General features: G+C 34.5%; 2 protein-coding genes across 3 annotated transcripts in view; both read right to left on the bottom strand.

Annotated features, from left to right (window-relative positions):
- The window catches only part of llgl2 (LLGL scribble cell polarity complex component 2), a 59399-nt gene extending 48472 nt beyond the window's left edge, over positions 1-10927 (bottom strand). Inside the window, exon 1 of one of the 2 annotated variants that reach the window (XM_056469076.1) lies at positions 10716-10927. The gene's annotated coding sequence lies outside the window, so the exon portion shown is untranslated. The remainder of the gene's footprint in view (positions 1-10715) is intronic. The other variant, XM_056469075.1, reaches the window with a different exon arrangement.
- A 1206-nt stretch (positions 10928-12133) lies between these two features.
- On the bottom strand, positions 12134-24081 carry galk1 (galactokinase 1). The gene is made up of 8 exons (XM_056470152.1): positions 23716-24081; positions 21261-21450; positions 18959-19078; positions 17833-17968; positions 17024-17205; positions 14861-15011; positions 14515-14677; positions 12134-12325 (listed from the first exon to the last, which is right to left on the bottom strand). Exons 1-8 carry the CDS (start codon positions 23881-23883, stop codon positions 12254-12256), a joined length of 1182 nt encoding a protein of 393 aa, XP_056326127.1. The 5' UTR covers positions 23884-24081; the 3' UTR covers positions 12134-12253.
- Positions 24082-24293: the final 212 nt, after the last annotated feature.

The raw sequence follows: 24293 nt of genomic DNA on the forward strand, positions 1-24293 counted from the left end.
GCTCGCTTTTGTGATTGTTTTAGAACTTCCAATTCAGTTGCCTATGAGAGAAATGACCAGGAATAATGAACGGCAGAAAACGGTCAAACTGCTTGCTCTACAAACAAGTGCATTTACGACTATACATAACAAAAAGAAGAATATAATAAGAATATATCAATTTGCAACATCAAGCAGCACAACAAGCCATCTAAAAAAATAAAAATAAATAATAATAATAAAAAAATAATAAAATAAAATAAATAAAAAAAAATCAATGGAAGTGAATGAGAATGAAGTCTCAAGCCAAAAAAATTCCAATGGGTGCGCTGACTCATACGTGAAGAACAAGGTCAATATGCCATAGTCTTGTGGGTGAAATCTTCGGTTGACCAGAGTACAAGTACATAACAACCTTTCCCTGTCCAGTTTGCTTCTTTCCCCTCTAATCTTCTTGTCTTTTCTCAAAACTGAGACACAATATCTAAAAAAAAAAACACTGCATAATGCAAAAAATCTTTAAATAAAATCTGTCTGCTTGTTAATATCTATTATTGTGCCTTGCTAGTCACAGAAAGTAATAATAATCTTCTATTATTAATGACTTATTATGGTAATACTGCACATTTTGTTGACTAAAAGTTGTGCTCCAACTACATGCCAATTACTTCTTAAATTAAGACCAAAATAAATGTGAAATAGTTTCATTAGTTCTAACGTATAGTACATATACTAAAATACAAATTGTATACAATCATCTATAAATCTGTATATTACTTAACAACATTCAATAAAGACATTATAATGGATTTTTTTAAACCTCAGACCATTTAATATAGGTGTCTTTTTTCTTCAGCAAGACATTTCAGAAGATTTTATGCGAAACTGTGGTTCATAATGCAAATGAAAGACTATACTGGCGATACAAATTAAAATTCATGCTTGTAGCTCATGATGATATTTTAATGTCTTATGAAGCCAAACAATCAGTCTATGCAAAAAAACTGAACATTATTTGCAACAATACTGTTGGACTTTTTAAAACTTATAATCAAGATTTTTACCTCAAAAAACATTGTAATTTACAAATAAAAGATATTCTGCCCTGTGTTGACCTCCTCACATGGACACATTTGAATATGCGTGACGGTTTGTGAAATTGAAAAGAAAAGTTTTGCATATTTAAATATTTTCAACGCTTTGTTTCTAAATTTAGGTCTCAATTCAAGCTATTTTCAGACTAACAGTAAAGTTTTGAGTTCTAAAATAGACGTTAAAATGTGTCAAAAATGTAAAAAGCTCATCTTGATTTCTGTAATTCTATGAGCAACAGTGCCTCCTCAGCATACACAACTAATAAAGCAACATTCTTTCGAACCAGAAATACTTCTCATAGCTTCGAATCAGTTATTTCAGCTAAACCGTCAGTCTGACAGCAAATCGTTCCAGCTAACCACATCACTGGTGACATCACTACATTCTCAGCATAGCATCCAGCAGGAAACCGAGATCAGAGGAGAAGACAAAAGTGGAGAACCTGTCCTGACATGAGCGTGGGACTGTCAGTGAACACTCAATACACAGACACCCCACTTTAGCTGCTTAATCTAGTTAAATACAACATTCAAAGAGAGAAGAATTGTCTATTCACACATTTCAGATTCAACATGGAAATTAAGAGATTAATTAAATGATATATGAGGTCAAGAGAAAGGCAGCAAAGTACAAATAGGTCAAGCTCTGCAATTCTCATCAGCTACACCCCTATTAAGAGAAAAAAAAAAGACTGCATGCAAACATGAAAGTAAACCAGTTTAACTGCCACGAGATGCCGATGCGGATACAGAGATTATACTTTTGAAAGACCTCTGTTTTGGGATATTAGGAGTATATAGAGGCTCTTGACAGACAAGCATCAGGGCTCAACAATGAGAATTAATTTTCTGCAGTGGTTCAGATGTCACCTTGTCCTCCTAACATTTCCACCGGCCACATCAAATAAATGCATACATTTTACTCTTGGAAACATCCAGACTTCCATTCAACTGTTTAGATTTCTGAAAATGTAGTCAATGCTGCATCTATTTGATCAATACAGTCAAAGCAGTTAAACTGTGAAATATTATCACAATATAACTGTTGTATGTTTTAACACACACACTGTAAAAAATAGCCATGATTTAAACGGTAAAAAACTGTAAAACTACTACAGTACAAATCTGTAACCTGGTTAATGGTATGTTTACTTAATATATATATATATATATATACGGTGAATAACCGTAAATTGACTTTCCCAGAATTCCCTGTATGGCACATTTTTATGTTTGTTTGTTGACATTACTATGGATCTTTTTAGTTGTTTCCCCAACAGTTATGTACATTAGAGATTTATGTTATCTAATGTTGATAAACAATGTTTATTTCATGACTTTAATTTTATGTGTGTTACCATACTGGTGTTTAGTAGCTGTGTGAATGACACTGAGCACCTTCTATACACTGATATACTTTTCTGCTTGTGGGAAAAGTTGTTAGTGATGAGCATTGGTTCATTATGTAACTTTCTCATCACCACCTGCATATGGCTGTGCTAACGTGTCTAACTGTGTAACAAAAGATGTATAGATGCTGGTTATTCAAAATGCAGACATATTACCTCTATAATTTAATAAAATACAGTAATTTACTGTAAAAAGGAGAAATTACTTTTACGGTCAGTACCGTATTTTTAACAGTAAAGTACCGGCAACCACAGCTGCCGGATTTTTATTATAAATTTTACGGATTCATTTTTTACAGTGTATTAAAAATGTCATTTGAATTTAAAAATGGTATTTTCAGCATGATTTTTCCAGTCTACTCCGTGTCAAATGATTCTTCAGAAATCTTTTTAATACAGTGATTCTTCACTATAATGCGTTTCACTTTTCCTGCCCTCTGAGGTTTGCAGATTTTTTTTGTGCGATTTGACATGCTTTTTTTCCATAGCACATTGTGTTCTGCGTCCTGACTGGCTGTAGACAACTGTCAATCAATCAATCTCCTCCATGGCGTGTCTCCTGTACAGTACAGAATGTGTTCAGTTTGCTAAATTGACATAAATCTTCGATCGCTAGCTGTGCTGTTTTGTGTGTTTGCAAGTTTTCTCCACACAATGTCGACAAAACGTTCAGCACAGTCAAAGGCACCTGCGGTAGCACCCAAAAGGCAGAATAAGATGCTAACCATGAGACAAAAAGTTGAACTTCTGGACATGCTAAAGGAAGGTAGAAGTTACGCGACTGTAGGGCACCATTATGGAATAAATAATTGAAGATCAAATGGTTTTGATCTTTGGTTTCATTCTTTAATACTGGACTTATTTTTCTATGTAGGTTTGAATTTTGAAATTGTTTAAACGAGAGAAAAGTGTGAAAATGTTAATGCCTGTCTGAGAAAAGTGTAAAAAAAAAGTGTGTAGTGAGGGGTTTTACAGCCTTAAAACATTTAAAATAATTGTAAAAGATAAAGCTGACTATTTCACGGATTTCGCCTATTGCAAGTTATTTTTAGAACGTAACTTCCGCTAATAACGAGGGACCACTGGATACCACTTTAGTGCTCAAGAAACATTACTTATTATTATCATCAACGTTCTACAAGATGACCTGCTTAATATTTTGGAAATTGTGATTTTTTTTGACTCCTTAACATTTTTTTTTGTTTTAAATCAAGAAAAAAGAACCAGCATTTATTGACAACCAAAACATTATTGTCCTTATTGTCCTTTAATATTATTAATGTAAAAAAAGCCTTTACAGCTAGGCCTATCATAATAATCAATATATCGACTTATCGTGCAATACTTGGAGATGACCATAACAACTTTTGCCGTTTCAATACATATATTTACAAATTCACAAATAACATTAAAGCCATTTTATAATGACATTTACATTCTACCTCACCAGTGTCAACATTTAAAATTGGACATTTACTTAATAGGACATTGAAGAGTATACATAATAGGACATTTACATTTTTAACTTTAAATTATAGAATCTAAATAACCTTAAGAATGAGTTTAAGTATTTTAAAGTGTATATGGCTATCTGCATTAGTATGCTGACAATATATCGCACAACAAAAATTCCTTATCGAGACAGGCCTAATTACAGCTGAAACTTGCATTGCTATAACTGTACTAATAATTCGGACAATTAAAAACATCATGCGTATGACAGGAAAAAAGACAAAGCCAAAAATGCATTTATATGATGTCATGCATAGTGACACCACAGCACTGTCCTCAAGCCTGCATATTCTGCAGCCGTCACTAATGTCATAAAAGATAATCGCAGCTGCTCAATATAACAAAGTCCACAATAAGTAACTTATGACTAACGGATAGATCACAGACGACGTGCATTTTTTTTGCACCAAAAATGCCCAACCCAGTCAGACAAAAGTCATCGTGTTTTAAAAAAAGCGCAGCTGGAGAGGATGAGGAAGTGTTGGATGAACTTCCTCTCATTCTTACTGCTCATTGTAAAGCAGATCTCTCCCTGCATGCTATCATCCACGCCGACCGTTTGTTACTGTGGAAGTGAGAAGCCTTTGTTTACCTTCTCTTCCTCTCTGTTTTAAAAAAAAATGCAAAAAATAAGATCTTGTCTACTATGGCTGCAGGGTGTGGTCCGTCACAGGATGTCAGTCCCCAGACTCGAGCCTTTCCTGTCTTCTCTGACATGAAGCGTTAAAACCACATTTACACCCGAACATTTCAAATTGTTATATCAGGCTGGTTACAAAACTAATTACATCTGATATGAGCGCTGCATAAGTGTCACGTTTGGTAAAAGGTAAATACCAAGACAGAGTCCCACCACACCTAAACCGCTTTCTGTAAACAGTTATTGTCTATCTGCAGCTCTTCATTATCTTAATTCAACAAGTTCAAGTTTCCCTGCACTGCAGAGACTTAACAGCCTCGGATGAGCAAGACAATTAGGGTTTTAATGAAATTTGGGCAGCAAAAAAAGTGGCAATTAAGTTGAATAATTTTTATACAACTGTTAAAATGTTTGGGACCAATAGGTTGTGCACACTTGGTTCGAGGAAAAAAGAATGCAATACAGAAAGCTAAATGAACCAAAAACATGACATGAAGGCACTAGACCATAAACCAAGCTAAATGCTCAAGTATACCTGATTTTCCTTCCAACATTGCACATTATAGCTTATTAGTTCCATAGAAATTAGCCCATGAACATTTCCTGCTTGTTATCAAACTATTTCATAACTGTAACAAGAGGAAATTCAATCCTAACCTAATGTTAAAACAGCTATCACAACATTATTTATCAAGGTGAGGCTCATTTTGGATTCTCGGAAGCTACAGAAATTAAAAATGTACAACAGGAAATACATTGGGACCATTGTTTTTGTTTACATCCCTCAAAATTGTCTGTATACATTATAGTATGGTTCGAGTTTGTGCGTGATGGAGGAATTACTGACACTGTAGTTCTTTAGACTCGGTTACACGTTTATTATTAGCCATTCATGATTTGTCAACAGACGAAACAAAAATCGTTATATGGGTGCAATTACAGAGACTGTGTTTAACCCAACACACGGCTTTGTTTTGGATGTTTCAGCGGTAAAATATACGTCATAAAAGTTTATTTTAGTATGCTTGTATTGTAAGGTTTGGTCTTTAAAAAAAAAAGAATGGCCAAATGTATCCCTTTCTTTCTTTGGTCCGTAACAACTGGACCTAAAGAACCAAACTGAGAGCGTGAACTGTGAAGTATGCTTAAGGTTGGCTATAAACCTGTGATTATGTAAAAATATTGCTATAATTTAAATAAGGATGGATCAATTATTTCATAACTGATGCAAATCTAAGAAATAAATTACAAATATCAACCAATACAAGCTTTTATTATTTAGAATCTTAGGGAATAATAGCAGGAAAAATTATTGCAAAATAAGATGAATGTGTTCAACAGAAAAAACAAACTCATAATAAAGGTTTGAAACCATATGAGGGAGTATAATTGATGAGATCATTTTCATTTTGGGGTAAATTATCTCTTTAAAACAGGGGTGCCCAAACCATGGGCCAAAGATAAATTTACCAAACTAGATTACATTACATTAACTGCAATTGATAATTTACTCATTTATTAGAAAATACTACTTTAAATCGTATTAACTAACGCAGTATAATATTTAAAATGATAACTCATTGAAATAAAAACATGAACAATCACATTTATAACAGAGGAGTTCAATGCTGAATACATTAGTCAAGCAGAATCTGCCTTTGCCCTGATTTGGCCTCTATTCGCCGAGTGACAGTATGTACATTTAAACTAAATCTGATTTATTAACACCATTTAATTTTAGTTAGCTTTCAACAATAAATTAAAAGGTTTTAGATTAGATTTGAAATGACAATCTCTAAACCATCCCTATAATTCTTCCTCTCCTCTCAGATAGGATGGTGGGCTAAATCAAAGGTTACCACGGGCCAACTTTGGCCTGCGGGCTCTAGTTTGGGCATCTCTGCTTTAAAAGATAGTTCAGAAACAAATGTATAAAAATCCAGTAGTCAAACTATTTTAAAACTATTAAAACACTATTTTACATTTCCATTTTTGACAATAAAAATGCCTGAAAAAAATATAGTAAATACTATTAAATTTAAATGTGTTGCACTGCTTTTTAACTACATGTTAGTTGTGATGGAATGAGGTACTTTAACGCAACATGAAGTTTCAGCGTCAATAATTCAGGATTTAAAAAAATTATACAATCCTTTTATGCAGAACTACAAACATTTAGAGACACATTTATAATAATAAAAGGCAAATTCAATTCATCCTGGATTACCTTTGGAACTTTGACCATGCTGAATGTTCAACGGAGAATGTCTGAGTCAGAAAGGTTATTAAAAAATGTATTCATTCATTTTCCTTCAGCTTAGTCCCTTTATTCATCAGGGGTCACTACAGCGGAATGAACCATCAACTTATCAAGCATATGGTTTACACAGCAGATGCCCTTCCAGCTGCAACCCAGTACTGGGAAACATCCATACACACTCATCCACACACATACACTACGGCCAATTTAGTTCACCTATAGCGCATGTCTTTGGACTGTGGGGGAAACCAGAGTACCCGGAGAAAAACCCACGCCAAAACGGGGAGAACATGCAAACCCCACACAGAAATGCCAGCTGACCCAGCCGGGGCTCAACATATATCCTCACATTCAGATACTGAAGGAATCTGGGAGAATGAAAAAAAAAAAAACACAATATGATGCTTTGTTTTTTTTACTGTTTATTTGAAGTTTAAAGGTATAGTCTTTGGTCTGTAACAACTAACCCTAAAGCTTTCAGCTATTTCAAAGCTTTGAGTTTCATTCAGGTTAAACACAAAAGCAGATATTTTGAAAAACGTTGGAAAGCTTTAATCATTGACTTCCACTGTACTTTCCACACACTATAAAACCCAACAGTCAACTTTATTAAATGAAATGAGTGTAGTTAACTCAAAATTTACTAAAAGTTAATTCTACTAATTTGAAAAGAGTTTTGAACTCAGTGTTGAAGGTAATGAGTTAATTAAATACCTCATCACTTCAACTTAAATGGAACAAGTTCACAGAACTCATATACATTAGTTTAACTTAAACGGTTTGAGTTGCCTTAACTTATTGTTTTACAGTACTCGGTTGGTTTGAGTTCTCTAAATTTATCGGGTTTTACTGTGCTTAAATTGCTTTGTTCACTCAAATGGATTAAGTTCACAGTACTCATTAGGATTAGTATTTGAACTTAAATGGTTTGCAGCAATCGGTTTCCTTAAACGGTTTGAGTTACCTTAACTTTTTGGGTTTTACAGTGCACTATTGAAGTCAACTGTTAGAGATTTTTTAGCTTTCTTCAGTGTTTAACAGTATAAAGAAACTCATATAGGCTTGAAAGCACTTGGGGGCAAGCTAATAGTGTGTAACTTTTCATTTTAGGGTGAACTAACCCTTTAATTGTAAAAACAGTCCATAAAATAATCAAATCTGAATCACTCCATTCTGATCGATAATCAGCATTATTTATTTTGTTACTTTTGTAACAAACTTTTGATTCTTTTAATGAAAAAATGCACATCCTGGTGGATTAAACTGCTAAATATTTTGCACTTGTATTAAACAAACCCATATTCACGCTGTATCCTTCTCTGACACGTATTTCAGGTCAGTCCTTGTGTCAACACAAACATGACGGGTTTGTCAGGTACATTAACACAGTTTTAAACGTGTTATTTGAGGTCACTGTACAAGCACTTTGCATTGGCTCAACTAAAGGTCAAAGATAAATCCAGTCATACATTACAGGTGGCTTCTGAAAGAAATGAGCCAACGTTTAATTGCATGTGACGCCAACAATCAAGCTATTGTACATGGCACAATTGTTAGTTGTAGTCTGCAACAATATATTTTAATCCACAAATTAACCATGAAGGTAAATGAAGCAAATTTAGTCACTCTGAGACTGCAAATGAGAGAAACGTGACATCAGAAACAACATGAGAAGCAACATGAGAGGCTGAGATGAGGTGGAGGCTTTTCACTCTCCATTCTCAACCTGTCAGACCGGTGGGACAGCCGTTCACAGAACTACACCAAGGACAGCCAATTGCCCCAATCCTTGCCAAAACACTTTAACTTTTCACTCAAAAGCAGGTGGAAAACCGCAGCTACTGATATCTAGTCACACGGTTATTCTGGCCAAAGCACTTCTACAAATATCCAAATTACACTTAATCAGTTTCTTTATTTACTGGTCTACCAATATTAGATTGATTTGTCAAGTCTCACTAATTGAATTTACATGTGAAGAAACTTTTAGACACTCAATCTTTTTTAAAAAAGGAAGAGATTGATTGATTCAAAAGAATCAGTAATGCTTAATTAAAAATGAATTAGACAAAATCCGTATTTATTTTCTAGAATCACGTTTACATTTTAAAATCACAGTGTTGCCCCTGAAAAACTAATTCATTTTCAAACTTATGTTGCCTCTATGCCTCAAACCACTGCGATTTATCCATTTTTTAGCAAATAGTTTAGCTAATGTTTTAAAATATCATCAAATTTACTTCAGAATAAGCATTTTGATTATTTTGGGGGTAAATATGTATGTACTGAGGTAAAGTTGGTTTTATATTCGCACATTTGGACCTTCACCTTGGAAATATAATTTCAGAAAAGTATTGTTTGGAAATACTAAACAGGGAAACCATATTAGCAGCCAATGACTATCAAAGTATGACATTGTTCACGGTCAATTAAATAGTGCTAATGTTGTTTTAAAGTCATACTTACATGTGATTTCAGACCCAATATTCAAAGTAACATGTCACAAATTGTAACTAGTCAAAAATTAATGAATGTGCGAATAATAAAATATATATATGAAGAGTTCAGATGCAAATACCTCTAAGTGCCGTCTGAAATTTCCATTGAAAATGAACATTTTTCTCAGCCTCCTTTGCTTTTGTTGAGATATTTCACTTTAAAGACCAGGAAAAGCAATTATTCTTTGCCATAAAAGTGATGTTAATACACATACATAGAGGAGCCTGATAAAAATGCTCATTTTAGAGGAAATTTTCAGATGGCATTTAAGAGGGTGTTTGCATCTAAACTCTTCATATATAAAACTAACTTTACCACAGTGGTATATTTTATGCTGAAGAATGCAATAATGGAATATTACATCAAGGTAAAGTTGTTTTTATATTCATAAATGCGATCATTTTGGTACAGTGACAACTTGTGACAGGTTACTGTAAATATTGGCTCTGAAATCCCATGTAAGAATGACTTCAGCACAACATTAGCATTATTTTACTGACTGTGAATAATGCCTAGGCTTTCTCCCAATATGATTTCACTATTTAGAGTTTGCAAAGAATACTTTTCTGAAGTTATATTAAGGAGAAAGTCTGAATGCGAATATAAAACCAACTTAACCTCAATGAATACTGCATGTGTTTTTCATCTTGGTTCATTAAAGGTTATTTGAAACAATAATGTAGACACCTAATTCACATTCAGTATGTTGTAATATATAATATTAGTTGATATTTACAACATAAGAGTCCACAATATACTATAAATAGTGTACCTGCATTTAGTTTCACATCTAAAGGTCCATCTGGACACAGCGAGTCAACTTAATTCAGTCAATAAATAAATAAGACAAATGAGAATTGAAACACTATTAAAGCACGACAGAAAGAGTAAGCAACAGTTCAGGACAGATACAGTATCTGTACAGTTGGTGAGGGAAGTAACCAGAGATGCAACAATACATTCTCTGTTCTCTCATTCAGAAAGGTGTAGTTCCACGATAACACGAGCAACAGTGCAGTACAAGGTCAGCACTAGGTGCTGCTGTCGTTTGAGATTGAATGTTATTCATTGGTTAGCTAAATAACACTCTACATGCAAAAGAAGCGACGTACAAGCCATCATAATTACATGGTAATAGAGCTGGAAGTTATAATTCTCTAACACTTTAAGTGCTGCTAATAAGAGAGCATCTCTAGGCATCATAAGAACATTACTGCGGTCGCATTCTAGGCAGTTTAGTATATTTTGCGACACATCCAAAGAGCCGGAGAGTGGAAACACCTGTGGCCGGGCAGCAGTCGACGGGCCCGGGCAGGACTCACCTGATTCACCGCGGCCCGATGTCCCGGCTCTGTCCACGATTCAAGCGGGTTTGCGCAATTATCCTGAAGTGAAGAGGAAAACCACGCCGAACGGTAAAGGTGAGCAGGCTCGAGCCGTGTTTACCTCGCCTTCGAGGTGTGTGTATGGACAGAGTGGTTGAGGATTATCAGTGAAGTGTTTCCTGCTGCGCTCACTGCTGATTTGCGCTCTGGCTCCTCCCTGAACGGACGCCTTCCGGAACAGTTCAGCACGCGGCCGGTAGGGGTCGCGGATTCAATAGAGCACCGTACATAATAATATATCATAAAATGCTGACGTATACACTTGACGTACAGTAGTGCGCCACACACACACACACACACACACACGCACACGCGCACACACACACACACACGCACACACACACACACACACACACACACACACACACACACAAATGTACGGCCTTAATAATATGTAAATAGATTTTTAGATATTTAAGATATTTAAAAATAAATAGATAATAAGTATATCCTTTCATACATCATACATCACATACATATCGTACAGAAATGCTTCAATTACATGTAGTGTAATGTAAAACATGTATATTCTACAACAATTTCAATACAAATAATTTTTACATTTTGGTTTTAAATATTTTGTTATTTGTATTTATTTTAGGATAAATAAATGCCTTGCGAGAGATTTGGACATGACTGTGCATACCAGATATATTTATGAATTTTTTTTTAATAATTGTTACCTGTACTTATCAAAATATATGAAAGTATAAGTGACTATTTTTTATATTTTAAATTAAATAATGAATAATAAAAAATTCTTCAACAGAAATTAGTCCAAGGCACTCGGAAGTTGTGGAAAATTTAAAAAGCCTTTATTCACATGGCTTAATTTTCCACAATTTCCGAGTGCCTTGGACTAATTTCTGTTGATGTTTTGATGAATCCCTCACCCAAAGAGCACCGACCAAATATTTGAGTTACCCCTGAGCGCTTTTCGTTTGTTTTTCTGAATAAAAAATTCTTGTTGACAAATGGGTGGTTTGAAAGGTATTGGCAAAGTATACAGAATTTAAAATGACCATGTATTAGTATTATGAGGCAGCCTTTTAATATTCTGCATCAAATGCTTCTTCATCTAAATATTCCTGACCAGATTTTTCAGTACATAACTATTGTTAGACTTTCAGTGATTTTTAGTGTCTGTTTTCTGTAAATCACAGTAAAGCTGTCTGATGGTCATTCATTTTTCTTCACAGAAAAACAAGTGAACAAGTCTTTGACCAATACACAAATATTACTATGCAATTATCACTGTAATCATCAATAAACTCCATTAATGCAAAGACAATTGCACTATTGAAAATGTTAATCATATTGGAAATGCAAGAAGACGCATTGGATAACACATTTGTCATTGATTAGAGAAAATTTATTCAGATTAGTGTGTTGATTAGTGATATGAATGTAAATGACATTGAATTTCAAGTAAAAATTATAATAAAAAAATCATAGTTTTAGTACTGAAATAAAAATCATAAATTGAGAGCTCGAGCTCCTTCTGATGGGGTAGTTATAAAGAAACTGGGAGATCCTTGATATTTCTCCTATATAGAAACAGAAAAAAGTATTCATTAGTTGGCATTCATCAGTTTCATTTGGATAAAATAATAATGCGAAGAAACTCAGAGTCCAGATGAAGTCATAATTATTAGCCCTCCTGTGAATTTTATCATAATATTTCCCAAATGATGTTCAACAGAGCAAAGCATTTTTCACAGTATTTCCTATAATATTTTTTCTTCTGGAGAAAAAGTCGTATTTGTTTTATTTCAGCTAGAATAAAAGCAGTTTTAAATTTTTCAAACCATTTTAAGGTTAATATTATTAGCCTCCTTAAACAATATTTATTTTCGATCATCTACAGAACAAACACTGTTATACAACGACTTGCCTAATTATTAAAAATTGTATCAAAATAAAAAATTCTATTTTGAAATTACTGCAAAATACTTTTACAAGGGAGCACGGATCAATCCCTTCACCATTAAACTGACTAAGTGAAGTAAACAATGTTTGATAACAAGTTTTCTCTGCCACTTCGTTCACCTATAGGGGGGAAGTTGTGCCCTAAATACTGGTAAGTGAGTTAGACTATGTATATAAACCATTTATTGCAGATAATGAGTCAGAACAGCACTTTATCTGTAAATTATGTTTCCACCTACTATGTGGCCAGTACAACTGCCATCATCTCTGTTCAATGATTATTCAACCTCTTAAAACTCTTTTATTTTAAGAGGGAGTCAGGCCTATGTGAAGTGTTCATTTAATTTTTTTGTTAACAGAATATTTCATCAATCAATTTTTTTGCAATTAAACCCCTCTGTACTCAATGTAAAAACGTGATTTCTGAAAACCACTAAAAACTCTGCTGCTGCTGCTGCTGTGTAACGGCAGTCTGGAGTTTTTAACCAGTCTGTATAGACTAGAGTGTTATTAAATATTTGTGTTATGTATATTATGACATGGCTGCACAGTGGCGCAGTGGGTAGTATGTTTGCCTCACAGCAAGAAGGTCGCTGGTTTGAGCCTCGGCTGGGTCAGTAGGCGTTTCTGTGTGGAGTTTGCATGTTCTCCCAGTGTTTGCGTGGGTTTCCTCCAGGTGCTCCGGTTTCCCCCACAAGTCCAAAGATATGTGGTGTAAGTGAATTGGGTAGCCTAAATTGTACATAGTGTATGTGTGTATGGATGTTTCCCAGTGACGGGTTGCAGCTGGAAGGGCATCCGCTGCATAAAACGTGCTGGATAAGTTGTCGGTTCATTCCGCTGGGGGGACCCCAGATTAATAAAGGGACTAAGCTGAAAATAAATGAATATTGTGACATTTTTGACACCTTTATGCAGACGTCTTTCATCTTCATTATTTAACTATACAGTGCACCTGCAGATCAACTACTGGCATTGAAACAGCTAATGAAGTATTATAGGTATCGCCACTGTAGGACTTATTTATTTTTATGTTGTTTGTCTTATTATAGAGTTATAGACTCTCGGTTTAGACTCTTAAAAAGCTCCTCATCCTGTTCTTCAGGACTGAGATTTTAGTCCATTACATTTCCTAAGCAAAGATGCTGAATTCTACACTATAGCCATTATATAATTCTGGTCTTCGCATTGCTCAGTAGCTATTTTCAATGGTTGTTGACTTGCTCCTGAATATACCTTCACCATTTGTCTGGTACTTTCTTTAAGCATAATTTCCATCTGTACTCCAATCACTGACCACCTTCTTAAAAATAAATCAGTTTAATGTTCTGATCTCAAGCTTAGGCAAATAACTGAGAAAGCACCAATCAGATGCCTTATTTATGTGATGTCATCATATACTTCTTGCACAGTATTTTATGGTATTTTAAAAATATAAAAATACAAGACAGTAAAGTATTTTGATGCAAAATATTCACCCATTTTCATAAACCCTATCAAATACAAATTACAAAATACTATTTTGTATTTGAAATGCATATTTGAAATAGATGTATCATAAATACTGCCCATCCCTGAATACTAGTATCTTAAAAAAATATCTAGTAAAATATTATTTACTGTCATCATGGCAAAGATAAAAGAAATCAGTTATTACGAATTAGTTATTAAAACTATTATGTTTAAAAACGGATTAAAAAAATCTTCTTTCCGTTAAACAGTAATTGGGGAATAAAGTATACAGGGGGCTAATAGTACAGAAGGGCTAATAATTCCAACTGCAACTGTATCTTAAACTTGTAAAAACCTGAATGTGTTTCACTGCTCTCTCCGTGGCTTGAGCCTGAAGCAAAGTAACCGTGCATCCGCCGAAGCCTCCCCCTGTCATCCGACTCCCAAACACTCCATCAACCTCCAGCGCTGCAGACACCAGCTCATCTAACTCTGGACAGCTGACCTCGTAATTATCCCTACCACAAACAATATTAACCCCAGTCAAATAAAGCATCATTAAAAGCCATTTAACTGACAGTTAACCCCAACTATTGAACAAATGAGTCAAGCAAACAAGATTTCTGGCACTGTGAAGCGCTTCTAATCTCGGGATGCTTTCACAGAGTCGTGATAATCTTGCTTCGATTATAAATGTTTACCTCAGAGAATTGTGGCTCTCCACCATCAGCCTTCCAAACTCTTTGTAATCCCCTTTCTTCAGCGCTTCAGCAGCTTGAGCTGTGCGTTCGATCTCCTCAATCACATGCCGTGCCCGTCTGTATGTCACACTGTCCAATCTATCCTTGGCAGCTATAAATAAATTACAAAATATGCATGTTTAATTACGAATCTAGACAGTAAAGCTGCAGACAAACATTGATGTTGGATTGACTAAAAGCGATAGTTCACCCCAAAATGAAACTTGTCATTGAAAGTACTTACTTTTACTTTTTCTAAACCAATTTGAGCTGAGCACAAAAGATGATGCATTAAAGAATGCTGGTAACAGATAGCCATATTTTTATTTTATTCCTCAGTATTTTTTTCTACTATGGTTGTCAATGGTTACTGGTTTTCAACATTTTTCAAAATATCTTCTTTTGTGTTCAACAGAAATTCATAAAGGTTTGTATGGAATTATTCTAGGGCCATATATATACTTGCAAAATAAAGTTTTGCAAATAAAAAATAAAGTATTGAGCAAAAAATTTAATGCAAATCTCCAAAAATCGTAATTCGAAAATTTATTTTTGAGAAATTAAAATTTATTTTGCTAACAAAAATAAAGAACTGCAAAGGGAAAATTAAGTTTGGGAGAAATAAAAAGGAAATTTGCAAACAAAAAAAGAACCACAAATAAAAATCAAGCAGTGCAAAAAAAAATGGTAAAAGCAATGCTAAAAAAAATGTTTTGCAAATATATATAGTTTTTTTTAATCCAAATATTTATATATTTATTATTTAGCTTTTTTTTTTTTGCACAGCTTGATTTTTTTTGCAGTTCCTTTTTGTTTGCAAATTTCATTTTTATTTCTCAAAACTTAATTTTCCCTTTGCAGTTCTTTATTTTTGTTTGCAAGATAATTTTTTATTTCTCAAAGATTTATTTTCAACGTGCGTTTTTTGGAGATTTGCATTTATTTATTTATTTTTTGCTCAATACTTTATTTTTTGTTTGCAAAACTTGTTTATTTTGAAAGTATATATGGCCCTAGATTGACTCCATAGGTTTGGAATTTCCACCTTGAGGGCAAGCAAATATTAATTTCTGGGTGAACTAAAAAAAAAGAAAAACATGCTATTATGGTTTAGCACGTGTGCGGCACGGTGGTTCAGCAGTTAGCACTGTCGGCTCACAGCAAGAAGGTCACTGGTTCGAGTCCCGGCTGGACCAGTTGGCATTTCTGTTTGGAGTTTGCATGTTCTCCCTGTATTCATGTGGACTTCCACCGGGTGCTCCGGTTTCCCACATGGTCCAAAGACATGCGGTGTAGGTAAATTGAATAAACTAAATTGTCCAATTGTGTGTGTGTTTGTGCTTGTGTGTGTATGGATGAATGTTTCCCAATACTGGGTTGCTGCTGGAAGGGCATCCACTGCGTAAAACATATACTGGAATAGTTGGCGGTTCATTCCGGTGTGGTGACCTCTGAAATGGATTAAGCTGAAGGAAAATGAATTAATGAATAGTTTAGCACATTGCTAAAATGACACATAACATGAATTTGCATGTATAGCTAACATGCTAGTATGTTTAGCACATTTCTAGTAGAAATTAACATGTTAAAAACATGCTAGAATGAGTAGCCTATGATCATTAGTTTTATCTGATCTTCAATCCTAACTATAGCTGGTTATAGTTGATTTTGACCACTTCTTTAGCTGAACTGGTCTTAACTGTTCAGGCTGATAGACCATCTGACAGCTAAAATCGGCCGAACACTAGTTTGGTCAAGCTGAGTTGATTTAGCTCATTTTAAATGAGTAAATTGAACACCCAGCAAAAATTTTTAAGCTGGTTTCAGATGTTTTTAGTAGACTTGGAATTTTCTAAAACATATTTCATCAACCATATTACAAAAACAGTAAATCAGATCAGTTAGAAAAGAAATAGCAAACAAATACAGATCAGACAGAAGTTTGCTGCCAAGTTTGGTAGTTGTAAGTCAAAAGAGGAGATGCATTTAGAGATTTGTTGTCAGAAGAATTTGCAGCAGCTTAAGTAGTAGATCAGCATGTTGGCTTTCTCGATCCAGGATAATAATAATCTTGATTAAAGATATATTTTATATTATTTTAGTTATACATTTTTTTTATCTTACCCTCCAAGTCTTGCAAAGTAGCCTCTCTTAGACTTTTCTTGCCCAAAATGGCTGCTGCTTCCTCACATTGTTTTCGTCTGGTGGGATATTCACTGCCTGTGAGCGAATGTCTAACATTTGAGTTAGTGATCAGGATTACAAGTCCAGGGTCGGCTAAAGGGACAGCAGTGGCCTCCAAAGATCTGAAAAAATTGCATGCAATGTTTTAATAAATATGTGTACATATATATATATAGTTGAAGTCAGAATTATTAGCCCCCTTCAAATTTTGTTTTCTTTTTTAAATATTTCCCAAATTATGTTATGTAATATTTGTTCTTCTGGAGAAAGTCTTATTTGTTTTATTTCAGCTAAAATAAAAGCAGTTTTTAATTTTTGTTAATAACCATTTTAAGGTCAAAATGATTAGCCCCTTTAAGCTATTTTTTTCGCTGGTCTACAGAACAAACCATCGTTATACAATAACTTGCCTAATTACTCTAACCTGCCTAGTTAACCTAATTAACCTAGTTAAGCATTTAATCGTCACTTTAAGCTGTATAGAAGTGTGTTGAAAAATATTTAGTAAAATATTATTTACTGTCATCATGGCAAAGATCAAATAAATCAGTTATTAGAAATGAGTTATTAAAACTATTATGTTTAGAAATGTGTTGAAGAAATCTTCTCTCCATTAAACAGAAATTGGGGGAAAAATAAACAGGGGGTCTTATAATTTTGACTTCAACTGTATATACACAATTCAGCAACTATGCATAACCGATAAACTGTAATTTAACAGAAGAATTTTGATTTCCAAATCTACTTACCTGCAGTCAATCAGCAATGCGTGGCCCTCTTTACCCAAAACAGACACAAACTGGTCCATGATGCCGCAGGGCACCGCAGCATGAGTGTGTTCAGCCTGCTGACAGGCCACTGCCTTTGCTATCTGATCCCCATCATCTGTGGAGGTTTCAAACTTTGTTTTATCTATAGCCTATGGAACTATTAAGCAGTACACATGTCTACATACAGTATAATTCAAACATATTGAGTTTTTTAAGAAGTATCTTACAAGTTTTCCAAGCTTTTTCCTGCATCCATTACATATTTTCAGAATCATGAATAAAAGATCAAACCTTTTTAACATTGCATTTTACCATCCCTTTAGATCAATCTGAGCCAATATGATATAGCTAAATAAAGGTATTCATTTATATAAAAAAAAAACAAGTTAAAAACAAAAATCGTATTCAAACCAAACTTTTAAAAGATTTTGTAAATAATATATATTTTTTTACAAAAACTGTTTTAATTTATTTTACTATATTATAATAAAAGTACCAAAAATGGTTTCGTTTAAAGATGAATTTAGAAGTATTTATGTATAAATAGTTCTTTATGGGAGTTTATGGGCATAGAATTACTTTTCTCATTAGTACGCTGTAAAAAGCTATTAGTTGACTTCAATTAAAAAGTGAGTACCCTTCAAATTATTAAGTAAATGAACAATGTTGTATATAATTATATGCAAGTATGTAATAATAAAAAAAAATAAGTTAAGTCAAGTTAACAGTTCCAGTTTTTAAAAGTAAAGTCAGCTTGTCACTTTTAAGGCAATGGGTTTACTCACTTTTTTAAATTAAAGTAACTAATCGCTTTTTACAGTGTAGGGATTATTTATAAATAATCCTAAATTTATATTCATAGTAACAATAAATGTTCCAAACCAACCATCACTGAGATGAATCACAACACAATACACATTCAAAATACGGAGGAAAAAAGACGAAGACACTTATAAGGAAATGAACCAGTCATCATTCAAAACACTATGATTCATTCTATTTCCATGGTGACAGACGGTGACTTCTCTTCAAAACATGGGAAATATAATCCTGATCGTCTTGAAGTCAGTTTTAACAATGTTTGAGTATTGTAAAAGGGTTTTACCTGGACACAACTGCTGCAGAAAAGTGTACACAGCCACTTCAAGTGAGGCAGAGCTGGACAGTCCGCCTCCTAGTGGCACACTACTCGCTATTACAGCTCTAAAACCAGGAATGGCCTTTGCTGTAAAAGAAATTATATCGCGAATGTTAAAGGGGACCTATTATGTAAAAAATCACTTTTAGAAGGAGTTTAAACACAGTTTTGTGGGAACAGCATGTGAATATAGCCAGCCTCTAATAAAATCATAACTATCATAGCTATCATGTTTACAAGCCTTTTTGCACTATATGCGGCACAACTCTGGTTTGCACTCATTGCCATATGCCCTTAAGTGAAATTGTATTGTTTACAAATTTTTATTTTTTTACATATATATTTAGAGATTACATTTGATGTATAATTGTATTTATTGTAAATTCTTTCTAAAACTCTACTTTTTGTATTAATTTTATGTTAGGCACCAAGGGTCTGAGAGTAAGGAAATTTTGATTCTCTGTATGTCCTGTACATGTGGTTGAATTGACAATAAAGCTGACTTTGAAAATGTATTAATCATTTTTTTATAATCACACTTGATTAAAACAGTCTGCAGAAACACTTTGATTGACATTCTCCCTTTGTACATGTCATCAGAGGGGGAAAGCCCCGCCTATTGGTGACGATCTCTCCCTCATTAGCTTAAACAGCCCTGAGAGAGAAACAGCCGTCCGCCATTAGAGTTTTCACCTGCTAATGCCAGCGCCTAAAAGGATTATAAATGTTTTATAAATGAGTTTTAAGATGCACAAATGAACACTGTAGTCTCCATAGACTGAGGCCTTCTGAGACACTTCTTTTCACATTTTCAGTTTTTCACACAAATATTTTTTGTCCTGTTTTCAATCTGCTGCTACGCTGACACATATGTGTTTGTAGCTCTGCTCCCTTTTAAAAAAATGAATTTAAAGCAACAGTCAGTCACCAAAACAGCACAATTTGGATCAAAGCCTAAAAGGAGCAGGTACAAAGAGTTATATGTGGGGTATTGTGAGCTGATAATTCACATATCAGAGACTTATTTTACATCTTGCAACAAAGGGCATAATAGGTCCCCTTTAATATTGCACATGCCTGAGATTAAGGGTGTTTTCACACTTGGTTTGATTGCCTGGTCCGAATTCAAAGTTCGATTGTTACCCCTTGCCACATTCCTGCTGGTTTGTGTTCACACTGTCTTTTTTTCTTCTTAACCCTGGTACGCTTGTGTCATCAAGCAGCTGTTGTGTGTATAGCTGTTGCTAGGTTACGGCCACAAAAGTGAAGGCGCCCATAGATGTTCACATTAGATGTTGCCTATGCTATTGTTGTCTATTGGAAGGAATGCGTCAATAGAGCAGCCACTTTATTACAGGGTAGCGCTCCTTTGAAATGAATGTGGGACCAAGGTGTAGTGGAGGACTGGCCACCCAGAGCCAGAGATATATACACATACATATATATACATACTCAGGGTCCGTATGTGATATCTAGTGTATATATCTATGGAGGGCGCCACAATGGAAAGACATAAACGTATATCATGGTCGTTCTGCTTTTGCTGAATCTTTTGGTTTTGTTACCAAAACCGAAATACAGAAAGCCACTTGCGTCTATCTGCTACAAAGATATGTTCTGCTACAAAAATGTTCAGAACATAATGCGATGTCTGCAGAAGTTGTTTTTGGAGAAGACAAGCTGACATTATCACTGTAATTGCCCTGGCTCAATCCCGTTGTTGCCAGGGTACGTGATACACAAACATACACACACGAATGAACATTATGAAAACTAAAGTTTCCTGTACAGTTGGCCATTTACTTCCATTATTTGGTACGATTCCAATCATATTAGAAGTGAACCAGACAAGAGTTTGCGAGAACCGTACCCCAGACCATCTCTTTCAGGTGGACCCAATATGGTGTTCAGGTGCCCACCCGAGTTCAGAAGACGCCATTTACAGTAACTAAACGTACAGAAATCTGACGTCAAACAAACCCTGGTGCGAACAAAAAGTGCTAGTGTGAAAGCACTCTAATACTCTATTCTAAAGTATATTCAATCTATATTTTCTTAAAGAGCAACAGTAAACATATGTTCAGCAACTTTTCTGCAAGTGTTGCAATTATGGATACCAGAAAGAAACACTGCATTACGAAGTTACTCAAGACGAGTTCTCAGCGCAGGCCCCTGGGGTCACATTTTGTGCTAGAGACAGACTAACTCTACACTTCCTCATTACTTCCCCTTTTTGCCAGATAGACAAAAAATGATTGCAAAAGATTACCTCTGTAGTGCTGTACAACTCCCTTTACATAATTGGCCCAGTTTGGCTGCCCTCTTAAAAGAGGGGTCAGTTCATTGGGGAGATCAAAGTCCACCAGCCGGGGCTCATCAGCAGCTTCAGTCAGAGTTAAAACACTGCACTTCTGGCCAGAAGTTTTACTGCCCACCATGACGGTCACCATCGGCAAGGCCTGCAACCAGATATATAGTTCTTGTAGTAATTTATTTTTACTGCCATTTCAGCAATTAAAGGCTATCTTTAGAGCAGCAACAAACATTACATAAACACAAATAACAAGCAAAATAAGACTGCAAAGGTTTCAAATAAATTAAATAAAAACAATATAATAGATTTTAAGTGGGCTACCGCTAGTTTTGATTGGAGAGGAATATCAGTTTGTTCATGTGATTAATTCACATTTCTAAGGAGATATATGAGTGTGTAAGCTGTTCATGCTTGTTAATCAGTTATCGATGGCTGAATGTTAAAACAATGGGTTTTTTTTTACTGCAACTGATAAATAAACAGTAAAAATGACAAATGTTACCTCTTCCCAAACCACAAACAATCAAGAATACATAATGATATAGTGTCATGGTTTTGCAATCAAAAAATGTCATTATAATGGAAGTCAAGGGGGCAAAAACAGCCACTAACATAACGAAAGGTTAGTCAATATGTCCAGTGTATTGTGTAGTTTTTGAAAATATCCACAGCATTTTCCCAAAATATGTGTTAAAATAAGATTTGTCACCAAAAATCATTCCATTTGCTGAAACAGAGAAAGCGGTGGCCAAATAAACACTCAAAATCACCCCAGAGTGGATGAAAACCTCCCAAACAGCACATAGGGGTTAAAAAGATATGGAAAGGACAATCAATAATTACCATTGTTCAGGATGTCAGTTCTGCAGGACATGATACTTTACTTACCGCACAAAGAAAAGGAAAGTTGATAATAATTTTACAATGTAAAATGCACATACAGATAAACCACACCCACAATCACACTTCACATAAAAATCACATTTGACATTTGTGTTTCACGTGTTTCAAATAATTCCCATGCGGTTTTAATGTGTTTAACACTTTTTTACTCACACTCCAAACATACTGCAGTGAAATAGTCAATATTAGGCCCACACGGAATCTGCGCGGTCAGAATTCAGCAAATTTTTAGCCAGTCATTAATTCTGTTTATTTACAAGTGTAAATGTGTGTAAATTTATATTTATTCAGTTTTTTAATTAATTACAGTAAAATTATTGACTAATATGAAAATGTTCATCTGATTTATGTACAATGCAGTTTGTACAGTAATATTATCTGTCTTTTAGTAGATATATAAGAGACTTTTTTTTTTACTAAATAAAGTAAATATAATTGGATTTGCATTTTAAACATTAAATAAAAGTTAAAAAGATATTTTTTATTTCACATATTATGGTTTTGTTATGATACTCCCAAAATCATTCCGCAGAAATCTGCAGATTTTTACCAAAATACTCAGCAGAAATAGCAAAAAATGTCCGCAGATTCCGTCTGGCCCTAGTCAATAGTTTTGATGTCATTAATGCAGTATTTCATTGGTGAATTTTGTTTGAACTTAGAAGTGTGATATTCTGGTTTTTTTTTTGCCAGTACTGGGTTGTGTCTGGTAGGGCATCTGTTGTGCAAAACATATGCCGAAATAGTTGGTGGTTCATTTTGATGTGGCAACCCCTGATAAATAAGGGACTAAGCCTAAGGAAAATGAATGAATGAAGATTCTGGGTTCCAAGGAGAACTTTTAATTGCAACGCATCCTAAAACTGGACAACTGACTTGCAAAATATCTATTTTTTTCAGTGTGTTCTTATTTACTAGTATATCAACTCTTGTCTGTCTGAGTTGTGTGCTGGAACAGGGTCAAACTCTGGAGTGACATCTTTTCCAGCTCTGATTTCTGACTTTAAAAGTAATTGGAACACAGCATATAACTTCATCAAAAGTTCAAACTGAGCATATGTGGCACATTTAGGGTTGCTATTTCACGTGCCTTATAGTTCAGACAGTTTCTGCTGTGATTCAGATCATAAAGTCACTCATAACAAATTTAGCAAAACTATAATTTTGTTATTTTGGTTGAAACAACTTTGACCTGCTTTAATAAAGTATGGTTTATCAGTTCTTTTCAAATGTGTGTTGATAACACTGGTACACAATCAAATGGTCAACATATCTGCTCTAAGTTTTAGCTTTACCTTAGACGTTGGCTCAAGAAGGTGAGCGGTTTGCTCTTTGTGAATCGACTCAACGGATTCACTCCAAAAAAAAACTATTCGAGCACGTCAGCACGAATCAAACATAGCTACTTCACACAAAAAAACTTGCCATAGAACGTCGTTTTTGTTTATTTTATCAACACTCGAAGTTAAATAGTTTTTAATAGAGTAAAACATATATATATATTTACCATAGGAAGGACAAATCCTTCATTATAATCTGTGTGTTCTCCTATTAAATTCACTCGTCCTGGGGCGCAAACCGCGACATTTGCATCTTCACCAAATGTGTCCCGATACACACGACGAGCTTCAGAAACTAAATCTGCAACTTTTTTAATTTGACAGATGTTTGCCATTGTTGTGCAATGTTGCAGCTGCTTCACGTAAAAAAAAGAAATTTTTTGACAGATTTTTAGCAACTGAAGCAATGCAAATTAAATCGCAAAACAACTCATTTAGCGGTCGGCCATGAAGAGTCATAAAGTGAATAAAACTAGATTAATCCATAACGTTCATGCAGAGGAATAGAAACCAGTAAGTCAGGATCAGACACTTCCTACATATACAAAATCCTGATTGGTGCAAAAAGTCATATGACACGTTTCTCAACACGTTGCACTGTGTCAATGTCCTGTTCAGAGCTGCATACAATGTAAGCAACTTTTAATATTCACAAAATGTCATTACGAAGATCATTGTTAAAAACAATTTAATACATATGAATGTTTTTAAAGTCACTATAAGACAGCAAAATTGTAATAATCTT

This window comes from Danio aesculapii, chromosome 12 (assembly GCF_903798145.1).
Source record: "Danio aesculapii chromosome 12, fDanAes4.1, whole genome shotgun sequence".
NCBI lineage: Eukaryota > Metazoa > Chordata > Actinopteri > Cypriniformes > Danionidae > Danio > Danio aesculapii.